Raw genomic sequence first — 20,093 nt, 5'->3', positions numbered from 1 at the left:
AATTGATGAAGGGGCCACATGTTTTGTGTGGCGATGGCAAGTACTGTTCGTACTGTTGCTGGTTTGACAACGGGACTAAAGGTGTCAGCAAAATCGATTCCAGGCCGTTGAGTGAAACCTTTTGCAACAAGACGAGCCTTGTAATGTTCAATCGAACCATCAATTTTACGCTTGACATGAAATATCCATTTATTATCCACTATTTTTTGGTGATCCGATGGTGGGAAAAGATCCCATGTTTTGTTGGTCATGAGAGCTTCAAACTCACTTTGCATAGCTTTTCTCCACTAGGGGTCCTTGGATGCTTGTTTGACTGTAACCGGTGGTATTTGGGATGTAAGGGTGGCCATGGACGCATACTTTGGGTTGGGCTCAATTATTTGATATTGGGAGCGAGTGACAGGGCGACGTGGTGGTGAAGGCTGTTTAGTCTCAGAAGAGATGTCAAGTTTAGTTGACTCGTACTATTGGGGAATGGAATCTGAAGAAGAGCGTGTGTGTGAAGTAGCATGGGGAGCACACTAAGTAGTAGGGGAAGAAGCATCAAGAGGGGAGGAATTTACCTGATTGTGTTGGACACCATTGTATTCTGACTAAGGGCACACAACTATTTGAGAAGAAGATAATGAATCTGAATTGGATGTGGAATTAAACCAGGAGATATTATGATAAGATCCTTTATATTTGGAAAAAAATATTTTCATATGGAAAAATATTTTCCAAGAACTTGACATCTCTGGAGAAATATATTTTTGAGGATTCGGGATCAAAGCACTGATGACTGTGAGAGTGGGTAGAAAATCATAAATAGACACATGGTGTAGATCTTGGTTCTAGTTTATTTTTGGTATATGATTTTAGCCAAGGATAGCATAGACAACCGAACGTAAAAATTGAGAAAATATTAGGAGAGGTACTGGAGAGAGCTTGATATGGGGAATATTACCAATGGATGGTGTAGGAAATCTGCTAATTAGATAAACAGCAGTTTGGCAAGCAAAACTCCAAAATTGTAGCGGTAGAGATATTTGGTGAAGCAGGGTTCTTGCAGTTTCAATAATGTGCCTATGACGTCTTTCATCTAAGGCAATTCTTTGAGGGGTACATAGGGGAGAGGATAAATGTTGAATACCAAATTCAGCAATGAGTGATTTTAATCCTTTAAATTCTCCTCCTCCATCCGAATAAAGGGTGAGGATCTTAGTATTGAAAAAGTTTTCAATGAGTTGTCGAAATTCTGAAAAGGCCTTGAAGACATCAAATTTTTATTTAAGTGTATAGAGCCAAATGTATTTGGTAAATTGATTGACAAAGATAACGTAATAAAGCTTTTTATACAGGGAGAGAAGGGGTGAAGGACCCCAAACATCAGTGTAAAGTATTTCAAAGGGCTTTGAACTGCACAAAGAGTTATGCGAAAAAGGAATCCTGTGGCTTTTATTACAATTGCATGAATTACAAGAGTATAAATTTTCAAAATAAGACAATTGATGATTGCTTAAGAGAAACTTCAAAAGACGGATATTAGGATGTCCTAAACGACAATGCCACATAGATAAAGGAACTTTTGATGTATTTGTCGTGTAGGCTGTTGGAGATGAATGTTTTGAAATTGTAAGCTTTGGCCATTCGTACAAATCATCTCTATTCTGGCCTTGTAATAGCGGTTCCCCCGTAGTCAGTGCCTTCACAACAAAAGTCGAAGGAAAGAATTCAATAGATGTTTAGTTTTGTTGACAAAATTTTGAAACAAATATAAGATTCTTTGTAATAGATGGAGCACATAAAATGTTATGTAATGAAAAAGAATGAAGTGGAGTGTTTAGTGTAGTAGAACTAGTGTGGGTGATCGGAATACCATTACCATCACCCATTGAAACTTTTTCAGAACACGTGTATTCATGTGGAGATACTATGCTCTGAGGATCAACACTAATATGATGTGAGGCACCAGTATCCAGAATCCAATGAGCAGTGTTGGGAGAATTCCGAGAAAGCATACATAGCCTTCGCTTCAAAATGGTTATGTGATTTTGAATGACAAATATTTACAGTATGGCCAAATTTTTGACATAACTGACATTGAATTGGCATTTTGGCATGCAACGGAGTCGAGGGATGCCATGGCTGGGAAAAATTTCCATTGCTTTAAAAATTCTGGGAACACCATTGTTGTTGTCCAATAGGAGTAGTTCGCAGACACCATTGAGGCTGGCCAAACTAACGATGAGTTTGCCTGTTGCTATTGTTATTATTATTGACTGTTCACTGTGCAACTTGAATAGCCATGGGAGTTACTGATTTCTTCTTTTCAGCTTGCTTGAGATAAAGTTCATGATATGTGAGCTTGTATGCCAATTCTTCGTATGATATAGGCGAGTCCCTTGATCGAATAATAATACTCAGTGCTTCGTATCCGGGTCCGAGAACGCTCCGTATTTTCACAACTAATTCTTCATTAGAAATGCGAGCACCGGCAGCAACTAACTCATCAGTGATTGTTCGTGATCTCGCTGAACTTTGGCTAGTGCATCTCCAAGACTATAGATCCGGGTTTGAGATCTATTCGCATATGTGGTATGCAAATAATCCCATGCTTCTTTTGAAGTTTTAGAGGAGGCAACATATGGTGCAATAGTGGAATTGAAAGATGCCATTAAGGCATTGCCGATGAGATTATCTTGCTGAAATCAAATTTTGAAATCTGAATTGGCAACATCTTGAGGTGGTGTTATAAATCCATCAAGAAAACCCATCAAGTCAAAGTAATTCATGACCTTTTGAGTTTGAGCTTTCCATGTTGCAAAGTTTGCACCACCAACAAGTTTGATAGGAAGCTGTGCAATTGGGTTGATGTTAATAATATGTGTTTTGGTTGCAACAACATCAATAACTGTGGGAGAGGTATTGTTTTGAAGAACAAAGGGGTTGACTGGATAATTGTTGTTTGGATTAGTGCCTGAAGCAAATGAGTCACCCATTGATTTTTTGGTGGTTTAGAGGGGAGGGAAAAAAAAGGATACTTTGTGAATAAGATGGAGAAGATGATTTTGGAGTCTATACTCGTTTGAGTGTTTGTTGCCCTGATATCATAAATGAGCAGAGTAAAGGGAAAAAGACATGCTGTGTATCGTTTATAATGTGCTCTTTAAATACATGTGAATTGTGTGGGAAGGAATCCCACAATATCAGTAAAAATAACATATAAAAAATCAAAGCTGTAAGAATCAGAAATATACAGTAATGAAATCAAGAATAAAAGATATTGATTTGGTGAATATTCTATCCTAATTTAGCTCTATTAGTTGGAAGCTGGCTATAAAGGTCTGCAGTCTGAAGTTCAAATTAATTTCAAGCTTTTAAAGATTTGAAGTTAGGCCCGGTAAATTTTCAACTTCAGTCTCGCATGTCTGATTTTGATTCTGAAGCGTTAAAGTTAAAATACTTTATAAATTTTAACTTAGCAAAGTATGTTGGGTTAACATTTTTAAGACCAACATTTATATTTTAACCTCATTAAAAAAATCTTAGATGTTTTAGCCTTTTGTTATATTTTCTTCTTCTTCTTCTTCTTACCTCTGCATCTTCTTCTTATCCTGCTTTATCCTTCTGCCTTTTCTTCTTCTCCTTTCTCCCTTTTCTTCTTCTTCTTCTTCCAATAAATTATGCACACAAAGCTATACAAAAAAGGTATTAAAATACATGGTATAAAAAGTTAAAACTTCATTACTTATATTATCTATCTTTAATGATTTGAATTGGTTTGGTCGGAGAAACGTAAAAAATATCATTTGTTGGTTTTTGTTTCAGCTTGAAAAAAAAGCTTGTTCAATAAGACCAAATAGGTGTATTAATTTTGAAGGTTTAAGTTGAATCTAACCATTGAAAATCATTGAAATTGATATTAGAAGGCTGTATATCAAACTTTGAGTAATTTGTATTGGTATGGATCGATTTTAAAGCAAAAACATAATGGTAATTTTTTGCAGGACAATTATGGAAATGGTCAGAATTTATGGCTAACTATGACGATTTATCAGGATTTTTGAAAATCAGTTATGGAGATGGTTAGAATTTATAGCCAATTACGACAATTGCAATGATTGTTGCAAGTCAGTTATGACGATGGTCAGAATTTATAGCTAATTGTAAAGAATTCATACAAATCAGTTATAACGATGGTCAAATTTTATAGCCAATTATGATGATTACTAGTTTTTTGCAAATCAATTATCGCGATGGTAAGAATTTATGGCTAGTTATAATAATTGGTTAGAGATTTTGATCATCGACATAAGACAAGAAATTCTGACGAGTGTACTTTAAAATTTTGACATGAGGCTATTCTCTCAAGAATGCTTTTAAAGAGGTCAAAATTCATCGGTGGCACCAAATGATCCTATTTGTGCAAATCACTGGTCCTCTAAGCGGCTATTCACTTGCAACAATAAGAAGCTGAGCTGGCCGGCCCAGTTTCACTATGGTTTAGGGCCTTAGACCAACTTAGGCCAAAATATGGGCCTAAGCCCATCCATTACGAGTTCAAAATCAATAGAAAAACAAACGTATTAAAGGTCTGTTTGGCAAAAGAGGTTATACACACAGAGGAAGAGAACTTTAGAGCTGCCGGTTGATTTTCACTTTCTCTTTCTCTTGGAGAAGAAGTTTTAGTTTTTCCGCTTCAGATTTCGAAAGAAGCAAGCAATAATGGACGTAATCAAGTCGCAGCAAATATCAGCTCGGCCGATTGAGAAAGTGATAGTACATCCGCTGGTACTTCTGAGCATCGTAGACCACTATAATAGAGTTGCGAGAGACACCAGGAAACGTGTTGTTGGGGTTTTGCTTGGGACTTCTTTCAAAGGCACCGTTGATGTTACCAATAGCTATGCAGGTCTCAGATCTATATATTCACTTTTGCCCTTTTATGGAATTTTAAGTTTTTCAGTTGTGTTTTTTAATTACAGAAATAAAAGTTTGTTAGGTTTCGTATGAGTTAACTAGTAAAAGAAAAGTAAGGGCAAACTATGTGAACTACATTGTGAAATAACAATTAGTTTGCTTTTATTTATGGGATTATGTTTTACTTGATGGGTTTTATGTTTTTTCTTGTGTGGCTCTCTGTGTCATTTCTGATCTTTCCTTTGTATTTGGATAGAATTGACCTGAATAGAGTGAAATTGACGCGAAGATTGTATAGCTGACCTAAACTAGTTAACAATAAAGTAGTTGATTGTTATTTTTTTTCTGTCTCCTGATGGAAATAAAAGTTAATTAGTTTAGGTTTTCTTCTGAGCTAAGTTACGGAAAGAAGATGGGTATTGCTCGAAAAAAGAAAAAGGTAAGAAAAGATCAAAAGAAAAAGGGTAAAGTTCTTGTCTTGAATTAGGTATACGTAATTGATCGTGCATCCAAGGGTGTGACCTAGTAGTCATTGAAGAGGGAGAATAGAACTATGAGGTCACAAGTTCAAATACTAACGGAGGCAAAAAAACGCTAGTGATTTTTTCCCATCTGCCTAGGCCTTGGTGGTAGAGTTACTTAGTGCTTATGCTGTTAGAGGTAGCATAATAATAGTGGAAGTAGAGGAGATGCGTGCAAGTTGGTACACCATCGTAATAATCAGTGTTTTAAAAGGCGTGGGCATAAGGCGAAGCGTTTTACATTTGGCTCAGCGAGGCGTAAGCCTCACAGGTATTTAATTTTTAATATTTTATAAAATAATATAATTACAGTAAATATTTATAAACAGGTAAAATTGCATAAAAATTGAAGAAAACTATAAATATGTGAAAAATATGTATATAGATGTGTTCCATACTCACAAAAAAACTAGTCAAAACAATCTATTATACGCTACTTACAAGCAAAAGTAACTTGAGTCGAAAAGAATAAAGTTTTCTACATGGAGGAACAAAAAGGATGACTAACCTGCAATTTGAACTTTGAACTTGCTCCTGTGAAGGAGAACGTAGTTCTTTTTGTATTTGTAAAAAGAAAAATTGAATATTCATTGCTTTTGGGTGATATTAGCAGACTAGCGGACAAGATAAATAATTGGCAAAAATTATAAATTAGGGCTTCAATCAATAAAAAAGGTTTTGACTTTTAAATTTAATATATTTCAGTTCCTTTTTAAAACTTTTGAGTAATTACAAGTTGACTTTTGAGAATTTGGGTATTATATGAATGACTTATTCAACTAATTTTGTTTTAATTTGAAAAAGTCTCTTGGGCTTACGCCTCACTACAAAAATGCGCCTCAAACGCCCGGGCGCACGCCCTGAATTAGCCTCTTGAGACTTTAGCCCCACACCATCGCCTCGGAGCATTTTTGGTGCGCTTTGCCTCGGGGTTCGCCCCGAAAACGCCTTTTAAAACACTGGTAATAATAATAATAACTACCTAATCACCGGGAAATTGTAACATGAAATTCAATCTGCCTAGTTATTTTGGGTGAATACATCAAGGAAATAAACTGAAGTGGAGCTAAATATAGTTGAGTTGGCCCTAGAGCCAAGAGGCTTTTGTTTGGTGGTCAATGTTGACTTGGCGTTTAGATGTATGCTTACAATTTAGAGAAATATATGGTTTTTTAAAGAGCGGATCTGTTTTTTCTGTCTGTTGGGAGGTCTTGCCTGGAGCTTGGAAAAGTAATAAGCTTTTGGTTGTCTAGAATGGGAAAGAGAAGCTAGAAGTAATATAAAGTGGCTTCTTTTTAGTTTTTAATGTTTCACATGAATTATGCTACATTTCTGGAAGGAGGAATTGGTGTATTCTTTGTTCTGGTAATTACTTAGATTTGTCGCTTTATTCTTCTTTAGTAGAAAATCATATTTCTGTGTAGGTTTTCTACAACAACAACAACAACCCAGTATAATCCCACTAGTGGGGTATGGGGAGGGTAGTATGTACGCAGACTTTACCCCTACCCTGGGGTAGAGAGGCTGTTTCCGATAGACCCTCGGCTTCCTCCCTCCAAGAACTCCCCACCTTGCTCTTGGGCGACTCGAACTCACAACCTCTTGGTTGGAAGTGGAGGGAGTTACCATTAGAGTAACCCACTAGAAAATCATATTTCTGTATAGGTTTTCTACTGTTTTGGTATACTGCTTGTATACGCGGTTTTTCCCCATCATTAATAAAATTATTACTTCATCAAAAAACTTAGATTTGTCGCTTTATTGTAAAATGTTCTTGCCTCTTTGCAAAGCTTGTCAAGGAAAGACAGAATACTCATGATAAAAGGCTTTTAAAATGTGTGATAATTGGCTTTATATTGTAAATCTTATTCTAGAAAAGTAAGGAAATTTATGTTGGCTTGGGGAAAGATAGAATACGGCTTATCCTATCAACTCCTCAAAATTATTTTTACTGAAGTGAATGAAAATAAGAAAATTCTAAACATACTTTGGTAACTGACACAGTTAAGCTGATTGCTGAATTTTGAGGGAAAGACTGGCATCTAGCTTTCCTGTGGAGATACAGTATCAGTTAGACGGTCTATATAAACTCATACTTAGTGGAATGCCGTTATCACTGTGAAACCAATGCAATATCTTGAGGTTCAAATGAATAACCTTCTTTAGATGGGTTCATTTAGTCACCAATGTGACAAAGTAGTCACTAATACGATAGACCCTTGTGGTCTGGCCCTTCCCTGGACCCCGCGCATAGCGGGAGCTTAGTGCACCGGGCTGCCCTTTTTAGATGGGTTCATTCTGCTGGAATACTTTACCCTTTTCCATGTTTTCTTCTGCCTAAATCAAGAGCTTTGTCCAGCCTTTATCTATTTAACTGTTGTGATTTTACCTAACATCTTTTGTTGTTGCATGCAGTGCCCTTTGAAGAGGATGACAGGGACCCAAGTATCTGGTTTCTTGACCATAACTATCATGAATCAATGTTTTCCATGTTCCGTAGGATAAACGGTATGTTTATTCCGTACGACGTGGTTTTCAGTTCATGATTTTATTTAGAAGTATTATCACCTGTAAGGTTCATACTATTTTTGACTTAATTGTTTCAGCCAAGGAGCATGTTGTTGGCTGGTATAGCACTGGTCCAAAACTTAGGGAAAATGACCTGAACATCCATGGGCTTTTTAATGAGTAAGGACATTACCTTTTTTTTTTTTCCGGTTCGGAGATCCTATTTGACCTTTAGTTTTTTGCTATGTTGTTCGGACTCTCCGAAAATGTTGCCGGATGCGTGTCGTATTCTCCAAAAGCAGTGTATTTTTGGAGAATCCGACACGGGTGCGGCAGTATTTTGGAGAGTCCGTGCAACATAGATTTTTTGAGAATTATTTGATCTTTAGTTTGTCAACATGAGAATCTGTCGTGATCGAATATGCCTGGATGCTTTTTTCAAGCTACAAGCTTTACTTATCAAATGAATCTATTAGAGGGAACGGGAAACTACAAAAAGAGAAATTGGGGACAGACTGCTTACATCACAAATGAGGGGTACACCTAAAAAGAAAAGAAATTAATAGACTTGCAGGCAAAAAGCCAATGTCACAGGAAATGGTTGAAATGCGCAAGTCAAACTAGTTTACCTCCCTGTTGATCTTGTACTAGTCACTTGATTGAACAACTTTCCTTGTTGACTTCCCAACCCCCATTAAGGCAATTTAAATAGCATCTTCATGGATGTACAAAACTTTCAACTCAAAACTCCTTTTTGGGGGGATAAGGTACTTTCAACTCTAAACAATTTTTTTTTTTTAAGTCGAATTTCATGGAATTAAATCGCCTTGATGGTGCCAAACTCAAAACAACTTTACACATGATTATTTTCTAATTAGTTTGCAATACTAGATTTGTAAGATAACTTTGTATAGATTTTGATAGTAGTATTAACATTGGCAAAAGAGGTGTTAAGTGTATGTGGGAGTTGTGGCTTGTTCTTTCCCATTTGCTACATTTTAAGGAAGCAACTTATATGCAAAAGTTGGGTAGATGTCTCCAATGGGATATTTTATCTATTGCTAAGAAAGGTTCCCATTATATGAAGGTGGGTATGTGGGGAGTACCATTCCATATGCAATTTTTTAAAAGCCCTCCCGAACTATATCAGTGCCTCACATCCTTTTTTTTTTGTTATTTTTCGCACCTTATCTAATAGCCTGTTTGGCCAAGCTTCTAAAATCAGTTTATTTTGAGAATTGATTTTTTCAAAAGTACTTTTCAAAAAAGTGATTTTTGGTGATAAGCAATTTGTGTTTGGCTAATTAATTTGAAAAGCACTTTTGAACAGTAATTAGTGTTTGACCAAATTTTTAAAAACTACATCTAAGTGTGTTTTTCTCAAAAGTGCTTCTCAGAAAAGTGCTTTCGAAGAGAAGCTGCTTTTTTCTGCTTTTCAAAAACTGCTTCTGCTTCTACTCAAAAGCACTTTTTTCCTTCTAAAAGCTTGTCCAAACACCTCACTTTTTGGAAAAAAGCACTTTTGGCCCCAAAAAAAGCTTGGCCAAACAGGCTATAAGTCTTCCAAAAGTCTTTGGAGACTTGCCATGTTGTGATATTTCAATTTTCAGAAAGCTCCATTATTTTTCTCTAAGCTGAACTGCTGTAGGAACAAATAGTAAAAGCCAGAAAGCTTTTTGGGTTACTGAAGGCGGTAGTAACATAGACTTCTCTAGTGCTAAAGTAAATAAATTCTGTACATCTTATGAAGAAATGGCTTCCCGTTCTCTTTAGGTTCTATTCAATGTGTCTTTTCTGTTAAGGCCATGTGATTGCTGTATGAATTTTCACGAAAATTTTCATCCTCGTTTTGCTCACTTTTTCACCTGCTATAAGCCCTGCTCTGCGCTGATGCACCTTAATGAGCCAGGTGGCTTACATTAGAGGTATAACTTCTACTCAAAGCTGTCTTCTATGAAGCTACCAAGTTTTATGTTGGTCATCCTAGGAAAAATTATTTCTTGTCTCCTGGATTGATTTTCTCTGAACAAGCTAGTCTTAAGGGCAAGCAAGAACATTGCTAAATCGACCTGCCCAAGCCAAAGAAACCAAAATTCCAGCTATGCTAGCAGTTAAACCTTTCAAAACCAGCCTAAACTGAACTAGCCATGAGATACAGACTACATTGTAAGCAGATATATATATATATATATATGATGCAAAGTACGGGGTACACTGTAAAGGGAGCTACAATTCTTATTTTTTCTTTTTTCTGCATTTCATTACTTTTGTAACTTGCATCTCCTTGATGCCTTTTGCTAATGGAACACCTTATTTCATCAATATGCTGCTTATTATTGCTGGTGTTATTGCAGCTATGTCCCCACTCCAGTCTTGGTTATAATTGACGTCCAGCCCAAGGAGCTCGGAATACCAACTAAGGCATACTATGCAGTTGAGGAAGTTAAAGAGGTAACGACTTAGATTAGCAGTTGATTATTTCTAAAAGCGTTTGGTGCTTGTTGACATTCATAAGCTGGTTGTGCTATGAACTTGATGTGCTGGACGGGTAAATTTGCAGAATGCAACTCAAAAAAGCCAGAAGGTGTTTGTGCATGTACCTTCAGAAATTGCTGCTCACGAAGTTGAAGAAATCGGTACAACTTCAAGCTTGTCTTTTTGTTCTGTAATTTACTATTGTTTTACTTGTAAAATTTTGACTTAAAACTTCTATTCTTTTTCTTGATTTTGTAAGTAGTTTCCCAATCTTCTCCATTGCAAGTGACATTTACATGTTGTATATGCATTGAGCACTTGCTAAGGGATGTGAAAGATACTACAATCAGTACTCTTGCAACTGAGGTTTCTTTCTGAACCTTCTTATGAACTTTTTACATTAAAAAAATAGACAATGATAAGTTTGGCTTCTTAACAAGTAGAGGGCAATAAGAACTTTGAACACTTCCAATCCAGGTAACTGGGAAACTGGCAGCTTTGAAGGGATTGGATGCTCGACTTCAAGAGATACGAAGTTATCTAGATCTTGTCATTGATGGGAAGCTTCCTTTGAACCATGAGATTCTATACCATTTGCAGGTTACCATTGCTATAAACTTTCCTTCTCTTTTTCTGACTTCATAGTCAGTCTTTTAGTTGCTGATTTCTATTTTTCTAAAGGTTGTTGATATTGGTAAGGAATTTTTTTTGTAAAAAGTTTAATGAATTTGTAGGTCTAGTTCAAGCAGCTTTCTCTGTTTTTTAAAATACAGTTTTCACTGCTTAAGGACCTTATTTAAACAAATTAAGCTGCTAGATTTTGGAATATCTTGTCCTTGGCTACAAGTTTACTTTAAGAATTTTCTGCATGGCAGTTTGGTTGAACAGACGGCGATTGCTTGTTGCAATCTTCCCGAATCATTCTATGGTGATTTTTCTTTTAGTAATATGTTGGAAATAACTTTAATGCTTTTGGCACTTGTAATATTAGATCGAGTCTATTGCTACCACATGAATTTTAACCTAAAGCGCTGAAATGACTTTTGTTCTGCACTTAAACGAAAGTGTTTCTATCTCTTGATCCGGCAGCTGCTGCCAATGTTTTGTTCATTTTATTGTGGTGCGGATAGTCTGATTTTTAATCAACTCTCCATCCAATTCCAAGATGCTAACATGTTGAACTTGAAAAAACTTCTTGCAGGATGTCTTCAACCTACTGCCAAATCTAAATGTTGCTGAATTAGTTAAAGCATTTTCAGGTAAATTAGCTGGAATGCCATCTCTGTTTCAACAACAGAATCTCTACCATATTATGTTGTCTTTTAACCTTTTGAGTTTCCATTCAATTCCTTCTTGCAGTGAAAACGAATGATATGATGTTGGTCATATACCTATCTTCACTTATCCGAAGTGTAATTGCTCTCCATAACTTGATCAACAACAAGGTACATTTTAATCTGTAGTTTCACTTGTTTGTTTGTCATCAGTTTTAGAAAAAAATCTGTTGTGCAAAGATTAATACTGATCTAAATGAGTGTTTATGACTTATAAATAAATAATAAAAAAGAGAAAGAGAGAGTTCCAGCGACTAGTTCAGTTTGTCAGTGGCACGGCTTTTAGTTTCCACAACAATCAAGCATATGGTTAGAAACAGATGCAACTGTCAATCTTTCACTGAGTCGTAGCTTCTGCTATTGTCCTGCTTATACCTAGAATGTTGACGTTGTTTCCTGCTACGTTTTAGAGCATATTATATTGTGCATCAAGTGCTTTATCTATTTTCTATAGTAACTGAGGCTTGTGGTATCCATTTCAGATGCTTAACAAGGAACATGAAAAGGCTGAGGATTCAAAGCCTCTTGCAGTGCCAACTCCAGCTGGAAGCTAAGCACTCAGTTCCCCTTCTTCCCCCTTTTGGTCATTCACTGCACAACACTTGCAATTGGAACCTGAATCTGCCCTGTGACAATCTTGCGCGTGGAGGAAATCTCTTAATGTTTTAGCATGTCTTCCGTTAGCATTGTTCCTCCAGATTTTAGAAGTACTTGTCCAGTGGGATTTAGATCGACTGACAGAGAACATATATTTTTCTTTGTATTAACTGATCAAACTTCGTCCCTTGTTTCTTTTTCTAAATTCAGTTAAAAAACAGGCTCAACAAGAAGGTACATGTTGGTGTGTCGTGTATGAATTAATCGCTTGGTACCTAAAATAGATGAATGTGACTTCTTAATTGCACTCTCAGCTACTTGTATGTATAGAGAGTTCTTTCGTGCATTAAGTCTCCCCAAGATTGCTAAAATTATGTTTTTCACTTGGGGAAGTAGATGCAAGCTCTTTATTTTGACAGTTGGCTAAATAGATACAAATCATAGGCCTATTTGACCTTAATTCACCATTTCGAACCTTTAGTGAGGCTTTTTATACTGCCCACCTTTATCTCTGAGGTATTGGAGGAGTGGAGTATTGGAGGAGTGAGCGTATATTGCAGACTGACGTTTGGAAAGAGTGAGCATATGTTGTAGACGTTCTTCTGCTTGCATTTTTTAGGACAAAAGTGATATTTCCGTAGTTAACCAAAAGCTATGGAACAACTTAGGTGTGGGGCTTTTGTAGAAATGGAGCTTTTTATCCTTTTTATTAACCGTCGTGAATGGAGAGATCATTACACATGGTATGCTTGATCTGTGTTGCGGAGTATTTTTTTTTTAATTGTTTTTGCTTTACGCCCAAAGCGTCCTTGGGCCTAGGGTCTTCGGAAGCAGCTTCTCTACCTTCACGAGGTAGGGGTAAGATTTGCGCATATACTACCCTTCCCAGATCTCACTTATGAGATTATACATATTGTTGTTGCTTTATGCCCATAGCCTAAATAAAAAAAGCCTTCTTTGTCATTAATTTTGTACGGTCGGCAATTGTGAATTTGTGACCTCTCAAAAGAATTGGTAACTGCATAAAAAATCAGTGCTAATATATTTAAGACTCCTCAATTGACATTGTTCGTGACTTCTCAAGAGAATGGATGACTGCATAAAAATCAAGTGTTAATACATCTACGACTCCTAAATTGGCTAGTTGTAGCACAAGATTATCTTGGACATAGGCCGATGCTTTCATGGTGAATTTCCAATTTTTGAACACAACGTGATAGACGAGAAAAATTGCAACAAAACCAAAGACGAGTGACCTACTTTTAATGGGCAAAGCGAGCTCCTTTACTCAGAATCAACCCCCCACCCAACGTGTGCGCTCATCTGTGCGTTTCACATCTTAATCATCCTTAAATATATGCTCCAAAATTCAAATTTTGGGGTCAATGCTCCCTGCAAATTTTGGCTGTTGTAGCTCTCTTGTAACGAATTCATTACTATGCTGGTAGCACCCCTCATCCCCCAAAAAGGTTTTAACAAACAACAACAACAACAACAACAAACCCAATAGTTTCCCACAAGTGGGTTCTTGGGAGGGTAAGATGTACGCAGTCTTACCCCTAACCCTGGAAGGGCAGAGAGATTATTTCCAATAGACCCTTGGCAAGAGAACGACTAAAAAAAACAGGTAATTGCAACAAGTAGGAATAACAGCAAGATGAAATAAGATCGAATCCTAGAATATAGTAAAACTCTAGGTAGTAATAGCCATTTATGAATAAAAAATATCATACTAACACTAATGCTAGCGAACTAAGTAAGACAAAGAGAAAAAAAGGTTTTAACAAAAAGAACTAAAAATCACAGGTATTAAAGGCGTATAGAAGTTGAAACTGAAGAACTGCATTCTCCCTAGATTCAATTTAATTACTAACCTACTTAGCTTGCAGCCTCAACAATACGCCTTCATTGACCATGTTTAATCAGGAAATCAACTTTCTTATATATCCATTGATCCAGTAACTTTCTTATCCATCCATTGATCCAATTTACCCCCTTACATTACCAAATTCAGCCTATTACATCTGACTTTATAACTTTTGACTGACCATGCTCATCTTGCACCAATCAATTAAATAATCCTCAAACTAATTAAGTGGTTGATCCAGTAACTTTCTTATCCATCCATTGATCCAATTACTCCTTACATTACCAAATTCAGCCTCTTACCTCTGACTTTATAACTTTTGACTGATCATGCTCATCTTGCACCAATCAATTAAATAATACTCAAACTAATTAAGTGGTTGACATATAACTCATTTGTATCCATCCCCCTCTTTCTAGACCCGCTTTATTCTCAAAGACAGACATTCTGCTATTGTATTTGAATTGTCTAACAATCCCCTTGCATCAGCTATTAATGGAGCAGGATATCTAGATATGTAGGTATATCCATACAGTCTACACTGTTATCGAAATAGAAGATCAGGCTACCAGCAAAATGCTAAAAAAGTTACCGGTATTAAATTTGTAGGGCAAGACCATCATTCACAAGCACTCATATGCTGCATCTTAGAAGCAACCCAAAAATGTCTTTTAACAATGAATATATGTAGAAGAGAGCATGAACATAGCATCACATACAGAAATGAAACCACATAGTAAATGCACTTACCACACAATGTTAAGGTAACTCCAGCACAGAGGGAAGAAGGAAAAAAATGATATAGGTAGAAACATCCAACAACATTCAATCATCTCAAATATTATTCGTTACAAACTTCCTAAAAGATACAGCAGTACAAGCTACTCTTTCTGATATTTCAGGGGCCAGGCCGCCAGGGCGCCTCAGTCAGTTGCCAAGAAAGGTGATGTCTTCCTTGCTAGGACTTGACTCAATTTACATAATGAAGGAAAGAAAAAGAGTAATATAAGTTTCTCTATCACTTATCTTTGGTGGAAACACCATACTTCTCCTGAAGCTTCTGTAACTCTTCCTCCTTCTTCTTCTGGTCAAATTTCTTACTCATCTTCGCTTGCTGGTAATACAGAACTATCAAGTATCTGCCCAATAACAAAAACACCAAATATACATCAAAATAAGTATGTCAGTAGAAAAAAAGAGAAACTCTAGTGTTAAAGAAGCCCTAAATTTCTTGAAAAAGAAGTCCAAGTATAAACATCTATTATCCGAAAGCACTAGCCTGACTAATCCATATTTGCGTCCGTAGGGCCCACTAAAGGGGGAAGCACTCCCTACCACTAGTTTCTCCATTCCTAGGGCTCGAAGAACTCTGGTTAAGGGGGAAAGATCTTATCCATCCCACCATAACCCTTGATGGTAGCAAGAATGGATACACATTCATATGACTGATCCTAACTAGTTTAGAACTGACACCAATTATATGTCAAAATAAATAGGTCTGTACCTCTAGTTATAGAGAACTCCTGATCTCTATTAAAAGCCAATTTACTGATTATTGGAATAAAAACTAGTCAAAATTGAGCACAATGGAAATTAGTATTCATATAGCAGACTCCAACTAGTTCGCCTACTTGTTGTTATTGTCAAACACTTTTTCTAACCATGAATTCTACATGCACAATTTAGATAGTTTTAATTATAGAAAAATTACTAGTGCAAACTTTATTTTAAAATAAACTAGCGATATCTGACATGGGACCAAAAAATAAATGAGTAAGTGATAGACAGCGAAAAAAAAACCCTAAGTGATAGTCATCCAATCACATTGAAGCAAATAAAATTAACACAAGTGAGATAGACAACAAGAGGTTTTTACCGATTAGCGACATTGAAGCCGGAGAGGTGATCGACGGCGGTTTTAGCATCGTAAATATCCTCGTAGACGATGAAAGCAGTACCACGGGTATCCTTGTTTGTGCCGATGCGAATCTGCCTAATAGCACCGTACTTGCCGAATATATCGTACATCTCCTCGCTCGTTATGTTGAACGGAAGGTTCCGAACGTATAGCACCCTGTTCACCTCCGGCGGTAGCCGTGTATTGCCCTTTCGGAGACTTATCGCCGCCATCTATTCGCCGGAGAAAAATTGAGAATTTTAGCCTTTAAGGCTTTTACCTAGATTTTTATAGTGTTATTTCAGGTCACTCGACTTTAATTTGGTTTTTGTAAGGAAAAGGAGAAATAGCAAAAACATCCATAAAGTATGGGGTAGGTCTAAAATAGTCCCTTAAAAGTATTTCTAAGCAATTCTGGTATTTTAATTTGTTAAAAGTGAATATTGTTGGACTCCATCAAATATTTAATAAATTCTGATTACTAAATTTAACAGAAACTGTGAAAGAAAAATTAAAATACAATATGTACCTAAATAATTATTAAATAAGTAGTTTATTTGGTTCAATTTTTTTGATTTTTTTATTAAAATCAAATCAAACTAAATATTCCTGACTTTTCAAAATTCTAAACCAAAAATAAATAAATTTTCAAGTCGGTTTGATTCAGTTTCGATTTAATTCAGGTTTTTGTTTTGAACACCTCTAGTTAAAAGTGAATATTTTTGACTCCATCAAATATTTAATAAATTCTAATTATTAGATTTTGACAAAAACTGTGAAGAAAAATTAAAATACCATATGTACGTAAATAATTAAAAAATAAGTAGTTCATTTGGTTCGATTTTTTGATTAAATCAAATTAAACCAAATATTGTTGACTTTTCAAAATTCTAAACCTAAAAAAAAAAAAATTCAAGTCGGTTTGATTCAACTTTTTTATTTGATTCAGGTTTATGTTTTGGAACACATATGGTAAGTTACAAAAATTCAACATTTATGAAAAGAATTTTACCAAGTTAAATTGACTACAACTTCAAACCTTAACTTTATCCTCACGAGTCAACGATAGCAGGGTTCAATCCTAGACCAACGTCCACTACCTCAATTAGGACCGTTCAAAACCAAATCGTAACCGTTAATTGAATCGAAAAAACGGTTTATTGGCTTATTGATATCGGGTTATTGGGGTAACGGTTGGTGAACGGGTTGAGATTTTATAATTAACGGCTTAATGGTTTGGGGCGGATTACTCAATTTTCTTATCGGATAAACCGTTAACCCGTTAAGAATTTTTATGTTTTTACTTTTACTCCTATGTGACACATTCTATGTATCCTATCTATTTATCTATCTATGTATGTTCACCAGGTTAATTTCACTAATGGTCATTGAAAATTTCACTAAAGTCATATAACTATTTTTTGTCACTTAAAAGTAACTAAACTTTATCATTGTCACTTAAAAGTCATTTTGCCTCAAACTCCTACCATAAATATGACATGACATTAAATTTTATGATAAAAATTCAAAAATAAATGTCACATAAGCTAATATGGGTAATACCCATTTTAGATCCATTTATCCTTTAATGTGATTTGATCCATAATCCAAATGATTTTTGATAAAAAAAAATATTAATTCCATATTAGTTTAAAATGATTATCCTATACTATAAGTTTTGCCTTTTCTGTCACAAGCATATTCATAATTATTCTATACTAAAATAATCTATGTTAGAAAATTCTTATCTTATTTGTATGCCCCATCTGAGTTATTTTATAACTCGCCAATAGTTAAAATAATAGTATTTTAAAATGACTCGGATGGGGCATACAAACAAAATAAGAATTTTCTAGTATAAATTATTTTAGTATAGAATAATTATGAATGACTCGGATGGGGCATACAAACAAAATAAGAATTTTCTAGCATAGATTATTTTAGTATAGAATAATTATGAACGTGCTGTGACAGAAAAGGCAAAACTTTGTAGTATAGGATAATCATTTTAAACTAATGTAGAATTTATATATTTTTTTTTATCGAAACTCATTTGGATTATGGATCAAATCACATTAAAGGATAAATGGATCTAAAATGGGTATGACCCATATTAGCTTGTGTGGCATTGTTTTTGGATTTTTATCATAAAATTTAATGCCATGTCATATTTATGGTAGGGGTTTGAGGCAAAATGACTTTTAAGTTACAATGACAAAGTTTAGTTACATTTAAGTGACAAAAAATAGTTATATGACTTAAGTAAAATTGAAATATATTTCAATGACCATCAGTGAAATTAACCATATGTTCACCATTTAGCGAGTACTTGTTGGTTTATCAGCTTAGCAGGTTTTATGATGTTAAGTCGTCCTGACAACTGTTTGTTATCAAGATATCTGGTCTCTACAGTAATAAAGTTTATCTAATGAAAGATGTTATCTACGATTGTTGTTAGGCATGTCATGTAAAGTTCTCTTTGTCTTTCTTGCAAAACAAAATGGTTTATTTTTAATGATTGAATTATGTTTCTGCTATACAAGTAGAAGGTGCCGTAAGGAAAATCTAATATGTTTGTTGTTTTCCTTCTCATTTATCTGGGATATAATGAGTTAATAACCACCATGTGTTGGTAATTATGAAGTAAATTTTGATATGAACTGCACACATTTTCTCATCAGCATTTCCTTCTTACAATTGATGTGTCAATTATGTAACAGTTCTAAGTGAAGTGCGAGCTTACTGTTTTCTTCTTGAGCTTGTCCTGCTTGATCATTTGTCCCGGCCTCAAGCACTGTGGCTTCCTGAGGCAACATAAAATTTTTATTCTGAGTGAAAAGGAACTTTAGAGGCGCTTTCATATGTCGGACAATATAACATTAGCTTGCTCTTATGTTAACTAAGATGTCAGTTACAGTTGGTTCGGTCATTGCAAATCATGAAATCTTTTCTGGACACAATTTTTTCCTGTTTCTGGACATTAAGAAAGAAAAAGCTCCTAGTTACCTCGCTATCTAAGTCATCAAGAAATTCTGATAAAATATTCTTAGCTATGCAACCCAAAGAACTAGGGTTCAATTTTTTTTATTTGATTTAGCCGATAAATCGCCCGATAATCGTTAATCCGATACTAATCCGCCCGTTGTCTTATTGGATGGCTAGCGGATTACTACTTTATAATCCGTAATCGATAAACTGAACTATTAAGCATAATAATCCGCCCGATAAGCACCCCTAACCTCAACATAAGTCCTCTTCCTCACCTCGGGTAGGGATGGGCATAAAATTCGAAAAATTGAATTTCGAATCGAACCGAATTAATTTGGTATTTCAATATTGATGTATTCGATATTTCGATATTTTTCGGTATAATTTTTTGATATTTCGGTATGATACTCGATATTGAGTTTTCGATATTTCGATACATCGAAATATTTCCTATAGTTTTCCAGTCCTAGACCTTGTCCTACACTTGACCAGCCTGCCAACCCACCTCTATAATTATATTTTCCAGCCCAATAAACTAAGCCCAACATCCAAGTCCCAAACAATCGTTCCCCTTCCCTAATTCTCGTTAATATAGCACGGGCTAGTCAACTTTCGGACTGGTAATTGAAAAATAACCAGCATTTGCAAAGTCATTGAAAAATAGTCATTATTTTGCTGCAATACGAAAAGTCAAAGCATAATATACTGGAGATTGGAGCATCTGTGTATGAACTTCCAGCATATTATGTTAGAATTCCAGCACGCGAAAAGTTCCAGCATAATATAGTGGAGATTGGTGCACCTGTGTATGAACTTCCAGTATATTATGTTGGAACTCCAGCACACGAAAAGTTCCATCATAATATACTGGAGATTGATGCACCTGTGTATGAACTTCCAGCATATTATGTTGGAATTTCAGCACACGGAAAGTTCCAACATAATATACTGGAGATTGGAGCACCTGTATATGGACTTCCAACATATTATGTTGGAACTCCAGC

General features: G+C 35.5%; 2 protein-coding genes across 2 annotated transcripts; one reads left to right on the top strand and one right to left on the bottom strand.

Annotated features, from left to right (window-relative positions):
• Positions 1-4,581: 4,581 nt before the first annotated feature.
• LOC107805666 (26S proteasome non-ATPase regulatory subunit 7 homolog A) lies at positions 4,582-12,639 on the top strand. The gene is made up of 10 exons (XM_075221800.1): positions 4,582-4,894; positions 7,839-7,931; positions 8,030-8,111; positions 10,286-10,382; positions 10,492-10,567; positions 10,714-10,772; positions 10,884-11,006; positions 11,608-11,665; positions 11,766-11,851; positions 12,223-12,639. The coding sequence occupies exons 1-10, from the start codon at positions 4,708-4,710 to the stop codon at positions 12,292-12,294; spliced, it is 933 nt and encodes a 310-aa protein (XP_075077901.1). The 5' UTR covers positions 4,582-4,707; the 3' UTR covers positions 12,295-12,639.
• Positions 12,640-15,008: 2,369 nt separating this feature from the next.
• Positions 15,009-16,399, bottom strand: LOC107809274 (splicing factor 3B subunit 6-like protein). Its single transcript, XM_016633880.2, has 2 exons — positions 16,081-16,399; positions 15,009-15,343 (listed from the first exon to the last, which is right to left on the bottom strand). Exons 1-2 carry the CDS (start codon positions 16,332-16,334, stop codon positions 15,223-15,225), a joined length of 375 nt encoding a protein of 124 aa, XP_016489366.1. The 5' UTR covers positions 16,335-16,399; the 3' UTR covers positions 15,009-15,222.
• Between the last annotated feature and the right edge of the window lie 3,694 nt (positions 16,400-20,093).

Source organism: Nicotiana tabacum, chromosome 9 (assembly GCF_000715075.1).
Source record: "Nicotiana tabacum cultivar K326 chromosome 9, ASM71507v2, whole genome shotgun sequence".
Lineage (NCBI taxonomy): Eukaryota > Viridiplantae > Streptophyta > Magnoliopsida > Solanales > Solanaceae > Nicotiana > Nicotiana tabacum.
The sequence above is the reverse complement of the archived record's forward strand: the minus strand, read 5'-3'. Positions and strand labels throughout refer to the sequence as shown.